At 32.5% G+C, this 13,645-nt stretch overlaps 1 protein-coding gene across 2 annotated transcripts; it reads left to right on the top strand.

Moving 5' to 3' along the window:
- The first annotated feature begins 919 nt into the window (after positions 1-919).
- Positions 920-13,449, top strand: Spoon (A-kinase anchor protein spoonbill). Of its 2 annotated transcripts, XM_072016084.1 has the most exons (7): positions 920-1,103; positions 6,855-7,023; positions 8,816-9,667; positions 9,736-10,248; positions 10,340-10,555; positions 10,674-10,804; positions 10,939-13,449. In XM_072016084.1, exons 3-7 carry the CDS (start codon positions 8,860-8,862, stop codon positions 11,032-11,034), a joined length of 1,764 nt encoding a protein of 587 aa, XP_071872185.1. In that variant the 5' UTR covers positions 920-1,103; positions 6,855-7,023; positions 8,816-8,859; the 3' UTR covers positions 11,035-13,449. The 2 variants fall into 2 exon arrangements, with proteins under 2 accessions (XP_071872185.1, XP_071872184.1); XM_072016083.1 differs by lacking the exon at positions 6,855-7,023 and having other exon boundaries at positions 921-1,103.
- Positions 13,450-13,645: the final 196 nt, after the last annotated feature.

Here is a 13,645-nt window from a genome sequence, read left to right as displayed (position 1 = left end):
AGAAACATTGTAAGTCATAGAGCGCAGCTCGTTAAAAATATGTTACCAATGCGCACATATAACGTCGAGGTCAACCCATGTCTAGGTCAAACCTTAGATCATGGAGATTCTTTGAACAGATGTAGATAGATAATAGTGTCTGAAATTATTTTTACACGCCTTTAATCTTCGTATAAAACAATATTAGAGATTATTCCTTTGTCGCAGAAACATATCATTATTATGTTCTTTCTACATGTTTCTTCCTTTTTTAATAAAGTGCTATCGTTAAAAACAAATATTTCTACGAATAATCTATCATACATTTACTTCTGTTTTGTAGATATTTTATTATACGATGTTTGAACTTTACCACGTTTTCGAACCGAACAGTCTGCCATCTTAAAGAAAACAATTGTACTTTTACATAAATGTATCCTTTTACCGTACGAAGCATACTACATAAGTTGTAGGAAACTACATTACTAACGACTGCTTATACAGAAACTACGTGTATGCTCTGTCGTTGATATACGACGCCACATGATTGCAATAATATCAATGTTCACAAGATGGCAGTGTATGGCAATGTAACGGTGATGTATCTTTTTCTACAAACTAGATATTAACTATTTATCATCAAATTACTTTTTTATATAATAAATAATTTCTGTATCAACTTTTTGAACTGTTTGAACCTACAATTTCTGAGTTTTTCGTATCTTTTTCTACAAACTAAATATTAACTATTTATCATCAAATTACTTTTTTATATAATAAATAATTTCTGTATCAACTTTTTGAACTGTTTGAATCTAGAATTTCTGAATTTTTTGTCATCATGAAAATTTGAAATCGTTAGTAGTTTGGCGCCAATATCGAATCGTTTTCTTTCCACTGTACGGCACTGCGATCGTATCATGCTGGACATGCTGGACCCGAATTTGTACCGCCATATTGTCTCTCACAAGCGAGGAAAACATTGTGGTTCCGTGATGTGATTTTACTCGAAATTCAAGAGAAGTTGATCATTCAGCGTTCTTGGCACTTGGTTATGATCGTTAGGTAGATACGTACAGAAACTTAAGAAGAAATTAGATACCGATCGACAATTAATTATACAGGTATGTCGATCATTTTTGCAAACCTCGTGCTGCTGTTACTCGCCTAGCGGCTTTCCTTTGTTATCTTTTAGTTACCGTAATATAAAACTCATAAAGTTCCTAAATTGTTTCTAATCTGTGTTTAATGTAGGTGTTCATTTAAGACAATACGATTATCTGTCGTGCAATTAAATTCCGATACATGATTCTAACGTAGTGACTGAGGTTATTATTTTCACCGAATGTGACCTTACAGTGCGTAGCGAGAGTTCCGATGACCACAATATGGGCATGTTATATCAATTCTATTAACTAATTTAAATATATAACATGCGGTTTGTCTTATTATATCCGGCATCCTCTTCGTTTTCTCTATGGTACGAATCGCGTGTCTACTCTTTCACTCTTTACAGTGAAATATCGACACACATCGTATGGCAATTGAGTTTTCTAGTTGTACACAACATTTGGAAATAACGTATTCCTGGAAGGTTATATATACGTACATCCCTTAAACTTAAATATTTCTGCGTACTAATTCCCATGTTATGTATATACACGTTTGGTTGTCTCGTGTACCGTTGTATTTTATCTTAGCTTTTACGAATGTTTGTATGAGCTAAAGCACACTGATTTAATTCTAATATGTGTGTACTTGACAGATTATATAGGACTACCTGTGGTTACCGTCGAGAAACTATATGTTTGATACTTATAGCGACATTTTTGTACCTTTATTATCTTGTTTAGTTATTAACAACAATCGATAAAGTATTTCGAAAGCAGGCCATTTGGTAGGATACTGTATACTGTCTGCACTACCTATAGCATGTTGTGTTCCTCCATGTGTGTACGGACATTTAAAGGGTCAACAGACTGTGGAGTCACTTTTAGTTACGTGCTATTTCTAAGATACGTTTGTACACTTTCCGATCATGTTGCTTCCTAAGACAGTTGTCTCTGAATATGGCATTGGTTATTTCCTTATAACGTTAAAATCATCAAGCGTAGTCACGTGATCACCTGTATGAAATAAAATTGAAATTTCATTTATTTTTACGACGCTATTCGAGTTTATCTCGATAATAAATTATTGAAACATGTACTCTGTTCTACAGATATAAATTTGAATATGACGGTAAATAAAATATGTTAATCACAATGCAATTTGTCATTTTTACGATATATTAGTGATTGAGAAGCAAAAATAGTACGAAAGTGTATTTTATCTGTCAACTAGTTCTATCGCTAGAATGTAATATTTCACTTTTTCAGTATAATTTGTAATATTAATTAGTATCTAAAATTGAAAAATACTTTTTAATTTATTTTAATCAAAGTTCTAAGTGAACATTTCTGCAAGGTCACTTTTATGTTGGACAACGTAGATGTGTACGTTTCCTTGAATTCACTGATAGACGAGTTTATTATCAGTACTATAGGATACAATGTAAATACAAAGTGTCTAATCTATAGCGATACGAAATGTTAACAGGTCTTCGATTAAATCGGAGGTTAAGGGTAGCCACAGATTAATCAATATATATGCAACTAATTTAATTTTATTTATGACATTTTATCCGTATCTTGACATTTTATACATTTATAATATAAAATGATAAATAACGGAACGTAAATATTCCACAGCATTTGAAATATCACTTCTCGATGTAGCAGTTAACACTTATTTAATAGTACTTCAATTTTGGCCCGTTATCGACTACAATTCTTTTTATGTAACGTCGTAATGATACAACAATTTTGCAACAGAGTGCGTGTACTACTCAATCGATTCTCGATCTGTAACGTGGGCGTCCCTAAATTGAAATTTTATCCAAAATATCTGAACGTTACTCTGTAACTGTTCGAACGATTGATTCGCACATTTCCCACAGAGGGTGCTGGAAGGAAAGTTTCGTACGAAAACGTGTTTCACGCGAGCAGCAGGATCTCTTTTGTATCCCTTTTTGTTGCACGTTTCATCGTTCTTCTCGCGGGTTCCTCTTCCTCTTTTCGTTCTTCTTCCTCGCAATACTCGTTACTCGTTACCCATGCTCGGTTACTTCATCGTTCTCTCTGCGCGTGCAGGTTGAACATTCCAAGAGCACGTTGAACCGTCGCGGTCACCTTCGTCTTTCGTATTTCTATACTGTCCCCAGTGTGTAACGATCTTGTCGGATAAAATCTGTCCACTCGTGGACGGGTGTCTCCCTCTCTATCCACTGATAAAACTAATGCGCGAAATTTTAAGTGGCGCTTACAAACAGCACGTCTATCTCGATTCGAAATTACGACGCGCGCTCCTCCTAAGTCATTGATGTGATAGTCACGATTGCATGCATGATTTTGAGATGAAAGCACCTTACAAACACGGCTCAGTTGTATCGTGGAGAAATGGCAAAAGGAACCTAGATACAACATCCGCGATCCAGATATCCTCGCATCCGGGTGTGCGAGATAATATCTGTCTTCGAAATTAATAACTCGAATCAACCAGAACTGATTTTAAAGGCATTAAGCAAGCATATCAAATAGACTAGTAACGTCTAGTGTGTATTATAAGCCGGATCTTCACCGAACCAACAAAGAGCAATTTTTTGTTGCTGTTCCATGATTCTTTTGAAGAAGTTGCCGATATGAACAAAATGTTTCTAAATGTTTTTACCGTTCGTTGGAAATATTTCGAAGCATGCAATTAACAAAATACACAAAAGGATGCACATACCTGGCTTAAAGGTCTGGCCAATCCTGTGTTTGATGGTTTTGACCATCGAAGACCCTCTAAGAGTGGTGGGGGTAGCACAAACGTTTCCTCGTACATAACTAAGGTCCGTTCGGCAGTTGTATATTTGGTGAATTGTGAAACGGTCGATATACATCTTAGCATATAGTGTTTAGTGGACTCTAAGAATTTTGTTTCGAAAATTTTAAACCATGGCTTGTAATCCAGTTCCCGACAGAGAGCAACTACTCATCTCCGTTGAACAGGTTTGATTTTAATTTAACTTTTCTTTTTCTTTTTTCCTTTCGGTTTGTCCAGCATGTATCTCTTCTCTTTTTTTCGAGCAGCACAAATAACAGCTCAAGTCGTTTTCTTACTTTACCTTGGCAAATCTCCTCTTTTACTTCTTATACGTTTTGTGTGTGGAAAGAAATTTAAGCAGCCTTTGAAGTTGTCTTCCTGATGAAAATACTCGATGATAATTCGTGGATCGTTTCTTTCTTTCCTTCATGTTATTCGGCGTTTGTTATCGTTAAATACGATGCGGCTGTTGTATTCGCAACGCATGGATCACAGGGAAACATTGAATTTCTTATAAAACTTGATATACGTGGATGAATCGTAGTTCTAGTAACGTATCGGAGCAATTTTGACTGTGATTAACGCTCGATGAAAACTCGTGTATTTTTAATAGGCATTTAAAAATATCAGTAGATAGGCAGATCTTTTGGTTTCTGCGGCCAATAATAAATTTGGAAATTTATTAAGAGATACTGCTACATTTGCCTCGCGGCCACATACATATTTCTAGTAATACATCAGTCAGACGTTGCCAAAAAATTAGTAATAAATTCTATAATGATGTCGGCCTTGTTTTGCCCATTTTCTTGTTTGGTGCTTAGAAAGGTTACTATCGATTATATGCTTCTAAAACGATTTTCGGCTTAAAAATGAAAGATCGGTATCGTAAAATAATTCAAAATAGTGCACGACCGATTTAGATGTTATTAGCTATGCCATTAAAAAATTGTGCCAAGGAGAAAATATATGTATATATATATAACGTGTAAATAACAATAATAGAGTTTAACAATTTGCTATACGTAATTAAAAAATTAAAAAATTATATTATTTATTATGAACTATACTATACGATAATTATAATGTAATCGTAAATTACAATATTGATATTCGCACTAACTCGATATTGCGCTAGTGTTATACCAGAGTACAACGATACTACTATAATACATATAGTGATGGTATAGTAATAACACAATAAGATATTCAAATCTATTATGGCGTTTTGTTAACTGACTACTATATAATTAACATACTGTAACTATGCCACTATGATGATAACGTGCTATTATAAGCGCCTGGTATATGTAAAAATAAAATTGTCATTACTGTGTTATAAATACCGCTATAGTTATACAATAATTACTATATGTATTATAGTTACGCGCCATGCTATTTATTACTATAGCTGCAATTTTCGAAATGTTATAAAAACTAAACTATAATTATATAGTAATGTTATATCTTAGTTACAATTAACAGATTCATGGTTAATATCGCCATGTGAATCCTAGCCGCGCGCCGCGTTATTAATCACGCTATAATTATATTCATTTTCGACATTTTATAAGTACTATACTCTATAGTTATCGTTAATAGAATTGTGGTATAGCTACCAGTTTCCAAAAATGTCTTCGAACAATAGTGCAATATTCAAGCTTAGTCGAGATAAAAAATCTAATATGCCATCGAATATGCTACACTTGTAAATGCACTATGTTCAATTTTTCATCGCGCCTTGCGTTGGAATTTGAAACGCATGAATGAGCGTAGATCGTATTCGTTCAGCAGTATACATTTTTGATCGTTACACGAATCAATGCTGGCGGAATGTCCTATGTGATGTAAGAGACGCATTATCTATCATATGTGTCGCGTAATCGTTTCTCCACATTTCTAATTTTCACTATTCCAAATTTCCTCATTTCAAAATATTTTAATTAAAAAAGTGAAAATGTTTAGTCGTGTGTACTTTTATTAAGTAAAAGGAACACTAGTTTCTTTCATTTCACAAGTTTCAGTTTCGTTTATCGTATTTTTAAATCAAGAAACTTTTTTCGATTGGGAAATAAGTCCTTTTTTTTTTACGATGGATAGTCTGCATATCTTAAAAGCCACCGGTTTGCATTTGTTGGAACTACACTCGCCTAATACTGTATCTTATGCTAGCTCTTACGGTAGAGATTTGTGATTTTACGCGACGTTGCGCAATTCCTTCGTTTCATCGTCAATTTTAATCCTTTTACTTTCGGCGAAGATTCCGCGATAAACAGGATAGGATATAACTCTCTGAATCATATTGTACAAAAGGGTGGACGCGCGCCGCTTTGTAACTGCAACGCAAACTGTAACGCGTGTATTACGCTATTTCCACAGCGCAAAATTCGGGAAATTATAATTTTTCATCGTGCAAAATTATTAGGCGAATCGTTATCATCGGAAGGTACAAATTGTTCATAATAACAAATAATATATTTTGAAAACTTTGACATGTGCTGTTCGATAAACAATTTAATAACAAGTAACGTTTTCATTTGCGAATAAGTAGTGTAAATTAGCAGTGCTATTCTTCGAAATAAGTTACTCCTGTAATTCAAATCGCTTCCGTATAACTATTCACTCACGAACAAACCATTTTCTAAAATTAAATTCTGCTCTTCTATATTCGATACTTCTAAGCCAACCTAAATACTAAAATCACGATTTCACTGTTACAATCTCATTCGATTTGACGTTATAAAAAGTTAAAGAAAGGAAAAATAGAAAGGAAAAGAATTCGTAAACATTATCAGTACCATCATCGTGTGAACGCCCCTTAACGTAATCGCGTCTGCGCATTTGCTAGCGGTTCCAGTTGAACTGGCCTCTCCAGAGGTAACCACGTGCTGAAAGCCGTGATCGTTCCACAAACCGCAGTACCGCGTTAGACGTGTTAGCAATAGTGTCTCCGAATCGCTTGTTAATTTCAGGTTGCCTATCGGAACTCTTGATTTTGACCAGTTCGTTCGTTTTGCCGGTCTGTATACCTGTGTCCGTTTTCCCGGTCTGTATACCTACGCGTCCATTTTCCAAGCGAGTAAATGGTTTTGTGAAAGTGTCGAACAATTACAAATGGAAATAAGAATGGACGTAACATCGGTGAGTCGTAAATCTGACCTTCGTCGTTAGAGGACTGTTGCTCGCCTGGTGCCTTGGAGTTCCATGGAACTATACCAAATTCATGTTTCATGTTTAGTCAAAAGTCGAAGAAATTTTTTCTAATTAAATTCGCCACGAAATATTTACTTGTGACATTATATCTGAAGTTACTTTATTTTTTATGATATTTTTAAAAATATGAAGAAGCAATGAAAATTGTATCTTCTAATCTTTTCATATAAGAAAATTTTGCAGTAGTGGGAGAAACAGATTACCATCACATATGTCTACAATTTACGTTCGACTAATCCATTCGTCGTATTGTTGCCTTTAAGAAATTGAAAATTCTTTGTGTTAGACTCCCTATTGTAATTCCATTGTATTTTGTTAAATTGTGAAAATGTCAGGGCTGCTTTCTCTGAACTTCAGGTATCACAGATGGCAACTACAAGCCTGCATCAAGCGAGGGTGAATGCACTATACAGAGTGTCTCAAATTACGTGATACAGCTCGAGCAAAATTAAAGCTTCTTAAAGAAAAATATTAGGAATGCAATATGTAATGAGAATATATTACGGGATTTGACGTACATTTTCAATATGTACGGTGTTTTTCTTTTTTTTTTTTCTTTTTTGAAACATTCTGTATAATTTTTGTGTTATATATTTTGAAATGTGCGGTACACAGCGAGTTTATAGTATGAAATTAGGATATTCTATACGTTCCATATATAAACCACGTGTTTTGATACAATCGTATAGCGTGACATATTTTGGAACATTCTATACATTTTAAAGTCTGAGTCAACGCGACTTTTTATTTGATGAAAATTACACGATGCTGCGATGAAAACTTTGATTGATAAAATATTCAATGAATGAACTCGCATATCGGCTTTTTATTTACTAGCAGTCTCGGAATTTATAATTCAAATTCACTTTACATTTAAATTCTATTCGAAACTTTCCTTCGAATAAAAAAGAATTAAACTTTTATTTGTATTTCGTATCCTCATTGTAGTTACAATTCTGATTAAAAAACTTGTCTTATTGTATATTACTTTTACAAATTTATTGATTTTCAAAGAGATGTTAATAGAGAAGCATATAGCATATTTGTGCGTATATATGTTAATTAATTTATTGAATGAACTTTTTATATGTTTTTGTGTGTATTTAAATTGTAATTAATGTTGTACCTTACGTACAATTAGATGGTGATTTAGGATTCGATATTAATCCTCGTATTATCTTAAAAGTGTACAAGAACTAGTAGATTTTGAGAGTATTTAATCTTGGTCTTATTGGATATGACAATGAATTGTTTAACTATTTCTATATTGCTTTGTTGCTACTTTTCACATTTTTTATATTTGAAGAACAAGCCGTTTGTTTGTATACAGTGTCTGTACTCTTAATTAAGCTATTCGAACGAATACAGTTGTGACCGGAAGTTACGCTTGTGAAACGGTAATTAACAAAGGAAACCGAGTAAGACGAGAGTCTGAATAAGAATTAAATTTCATCGACTTTGCGCGCTCGCTGTAATGTGGCGGTTTTATCGTAATTTAAAAATATAACGCGCTAAAATACGTGATGCTAACGACGTACTACGTACCACGTGTTAAAATAAAATTTATCAAACTGATTACAATATTTTAGATGATTATATAATTTGTTGCATAGTAATAATTTGTTACTCTAATCTATCGTTCATAATCATTATGTTTAATTTACTATTTTCAGATTTTTTATTAGTACATGTTTTAATTACGCATTATATTTATTTTCAGTATACAAAAGTTCTTAACATCAAAAGCTACAGTGGATTGGAAAAATGTTCCCAACTCACACTCAACTTGTAAAGTGGACTTTGCCTGCTTGTGCTCTTATAATTGGTTTATTGTGGTACAAAAGGCGTCAAGCAGACAGAGTTGATCCAGGTGGAACAGATAAAAAAAGCCACAGCAAAGAGAATATTGCTGATCAGGAAAAAGAAATTGTTTCATCAAATTCTAATTCAAGTCTTTATGATTCTGGTGTACAAACTAATAAAATCTGCTCATTGAGCCCTTCTAATCAACTGGTAGAAGACATACAGGTAGAAGAGCCTATTTGTGCCCCTAGAAAAATAAGTGAAAATTTAGATATTCCGCAAAAAATGCCTGGCTCTCCATGTATTTCTGCGCATTCTGAAACTCCTCCTAATGACAATGGTGAAGCGTGGTATAGTTTTGTAGATACCTCGTCGCAAATGGAAATACAATTAGGTAGTAACCCAATAATGAGCAATTTCGATATGATTGCAAAGAGTAGAGGTGCTTCCTCCTTGGAAAACGTCGCTGATTCTGATGATAAAGTATTAAAAATATTCGAAAATATCGTCGAAGAAGAACAAAATCTAGCGCCTGAGAATAACTCAACAGAAGTTGTCAATCAGAACGAAGAGAACAATACACACAATAAATGTAATTATCTACCAAGCGAAGAACCATCTGTTTCCACGCCGCTGAAAGATGATGTTAAAACGCCAGCTCGAACATTATCTGAAAGAGATTCTGCTAATCATAGTCCAATTTCTGGTGTCTTAGAAGGCAGTGTCACAGATGAAGCGAGAAGTGAAGGGAGTACAGATAGTGGAAAAGGTAAACATTGAATGAGTATTAAATGATATATATTTAAGGATGTTTATACAATGTCATACCTATTGCAGGTGGAAGTATCAAGGGTCACACAAAGGACACTGTAATGCTAATGACGTATGAATTTTGCATACCACAATCTCTAGTTGGACGACTAATTGGTCGACATGGAAGTTTCTTACAAAATATTCGACATAAAGCCGAAGTAAACATAGTCCTCAAACGTCATCCTATATTGAGAGATCAAAAACTTTGTGTCATAGAAGGTTCTACAGAAGGAATAAATGTCGCTCTAACAATTATACGACAAAAGTTTCCAGAGAAGAAGTTCCCACAATTGACACTTCATCAGATTTCACCATTAATAGTATCTGAAAATGTCCCTTGGGTTGCTGAATTAAGACAGTTATCATTAGTGGAGGGAGTGAATAATGATGTTATTATATGTCATATAGTGAAACCAAACAGATTATTTGTACAGCTTCCTACTCATCCTACCTATCCATCCCTACGGATTTTAGACGAAAGGATGACACAATTATACAACACGACAGAATCGCCACCAGCTCCCGATGAACTTACAAGTACGTTTATATCATATTTCTATGATTGTTTTTTCTTTCCATTTAGCTGTAATAAAAGTTCTCAAATATTCTTTCTTTATTCAATTTATAGGTGGTATGATCTTAGTTGCAAAATGGTATAGTACATGGGTCAGAGTATACGTCGAAAAGCCAGATCCTAATGGCGAACAGCATTTAGTACGACTCGTTGATCACGGGGGTTATTGGTTGTTTAATAGTTCAGAAATGAGGAAAATTAGGGCAGATTATCTTACGTTACCGTTTCAAGCAATTGAAGTATTCTTGGCGAATATACAACCAAAAAATGGTACGTATATTGCTGCATTTCCGTGTGTAATTTTTCATATACATAAATATAAATTGTTATTTTTATATAAATTGTTAATTTTTCATATTCATATATATAAATTGTTAATTATGTACAGGTGAATGGAGTCAAGAAGCATTCAGCACAGTTATTAACATGTGTACTGGAATTGTCAGTCAAGCTCAAATAGAAGGCTATATCGATACAAATACATATATTAGTCTTTATGTTAATATTCAGAAACATGGGGTAAGTAAACGCTAGTTTTGTAAACAAAATTTTAAAGATCTTTTATTGATTAAAAATATAAATATTTGTATGAGTTTGTTATAACTAATTATTTTTTTCGAATTAAAGAGTGTTGAATTTGTTATATGTTGCAGGTGATATCCCTCGCCGATGAATTAATAGCTCGTGGATTCGCGGAATCCATACCATTAGAAAATATAATTCCAGAAGTTGGTATATCAGTCTCTTAAGGTATAAATTAGAAATTTAGTCCTTAATAACTATATTTGTAAAGAAATCGTGATATGTGATCACGTAATTTTTTTAGTCGCTATATGCATATGTGATTCATTTTCATATTTCATACATTAAGGAAAAATATCAAGGAAATGATACTTCCTAACATTAATTTGAATGTTTTTATTAACACCAGCAGTTTTCTACATCCTGTTCGATATGCCATCTATTAAATCTATTGAATCATATTTATTGAACTTAGATTGAATTACATGACATATAGCGTACACATTCTTTTGTTAATACATTACGTATCCATGAACATATGTAAGGATAAACAATATTTAACGAGCATTTATAAATACTCCTCATGTATAATCTATAACAAGTACAAATGTAAACTATTGTATTTAGAGTGTGGCATTTTTACGTGCATGATTAATAGGATTTTTTAATAGTATTTATCATGTTACTGGATGGAAAAAAGGATTTAGATCAACTTTAACAGACGATAGATAATTAAGCAAAAGAAAACACTCTTCTCCGTACTTATATGCTGTCAAGAGGTACAATAGATTTATTAAATGCCAAATGTACGATATATAATACATATTTATAAAACGCCACATTCTAGCGGTTGAGTTTGAATAATAAGAAATTAGAAAGAAAAAGAACATTTATTGTACATTTAATATGATATTCAAATGATTTATAACGTTGGAACAGCTATTTTACGGTATGATAGTGTAATATACGTTTCTGTAAAGTACAGTGAATGAGAGTTACAGATTTTCCTGAACTACAAAAGCCACATGGTATGGTCCATGATACTTTTACTTCTAAAAACTTGTAGAATTAGGTTGTCCTTCTATTGGTTTTTTTCTTTTTTTTTTTTTTGATAAAAGTAATAATACAAATCCAAATTGTTACATTAAGTTCAAATTTCAAATAAACATAAAATGCAAGGTAAAATATTTCGTATTATTAAGTTTTCTATCTCTAAGCAGATTTCAATCATACGTTTGTAAATAATGTAACATTACTACTATGTTTATAAAATATTTATATAATACATCATATAATGATTATATAATAGGAAATGAAAAAACAACGGTTACATGCTAACTCTACGTGATGATAAATATGACAAGATATACAGAGGTAGCAGAAATTTATATATTTTATACTTATCAAACACTGATAGAGAAAAGTGATTGCATTGTAACAACACTGGACGAATCGGGAAGTTCGCGTCTCCGTGTGACTTGCATTACTTACTACAAGTCAAATTTGTTTATTCTAACGTATTTTTAAATGTAAATTAAACTATATAGGAAACCTATTTTGTCTAAATTGTGCGAGATCGTTGTATGAATACTCTACTCCTCTTTTTCTTTTCTTTTTATCATACTATATTTAATATAAAAGAAACGATCACGGTGGTATCGTTAAATAATTTGGATTACTGTCATTAAATAAGAGCTTCATTATCAATATTTTCTATATATTTAACGCTATAACTTATCGTATAATCTATATTACGTTGAATATATATTAATAAACGTTTAAATAAGTATTTTTTTCACATAGGAAACATTTTCTACGAAGTTTTTTTCATAATACTAATTTCTTCCTATGTAATTTTTGCTTTCGGATATCGCGGCAGGTATAAACTGTTACCTTCTTACTTCCTAAAGATCCCGCTTGATATTTATTTACTTAAACGTTTATCTCATTTCAATTATGTACTGCTATTGAGCAGATTACGAAGAGACTGGTAGTCTTTTCTATAGATTGTACGATGTATTGTTTATATTTAATCATAGAACGTGTTCTGCGGTTTACTTTTGAGTGTTTTCACCAACCGCAGCCATATTTGTTATGCATAGAAATAAAATACCATTAAGCGTGATAAAAATTGAGAAAAAGTGTGATTGCCGAAGAGAAACAGTTTTATACTGTTACATGTTAATATTTACAGTTTATTGATACGCAAACACTATAGAGATATTTGTATAGGGATATACATAGAATACAGTTATTAAGCCGCTTATTAAATTGTACGTGCTTCAATGTATCACCGTCGTGAAAGCAGAAAATTTTTTTACTTCGTTGAAATCTTACGTCAGGGTTACAATTCTAATAATATGTATGCAACGCAATAATTATACAAATATATTATTTTATTATTTGGTACGTCTTTCAATCAGAAGAAGTACAGATAATAAGATTTTGTTACATTAGCCTTTTAAATTCAAAGTAGAATATTTTTTACGTTGCGTACATGTATATAGCATACACGATCAACAATAGCACCCGATTACTCGTTTTTCTTACGATTTCGTTTATCATTATCGATTAAATTAAACTCATTTTGTATATATCTCAATGTAATCTTCGGCGTTCTCATTAAATTTATATCATTTTAATTGTACTATCTTTATTCTTCCTGCGAAACTACTATATTTTTTACAATAAATTTTACAGCAACAAATATGTTCAATTTTATGTGTTTCAGTTCCCTCTTGAAAAGTGAATGTCTGTTGATGTTATTGTCTCTATTCTATATAAAAATTTTACCTCATTACCTGATCTCCATACTTTGACATCAAACTTCTTAAAAGC

This window comes from Bombus fervidus, chromosome 14 (assembly GCF_041682495.2).
Source record: "Bombus fervidus isolate BK054 chromosome 14, iyBomFerv1, whole genome shotgun sequence".
Lineage (NCBI taxonomy): Eukaryota > Metazoa > Arthropoda > Insecta > Hymenoptera > Apidae > Bombus > Bombus fervidus.
The sequence above is the reverse complement of the archived record's forward strand: the minus strand, read 5'-3'. Positions and strand labels throughout refer to the sequence as shown.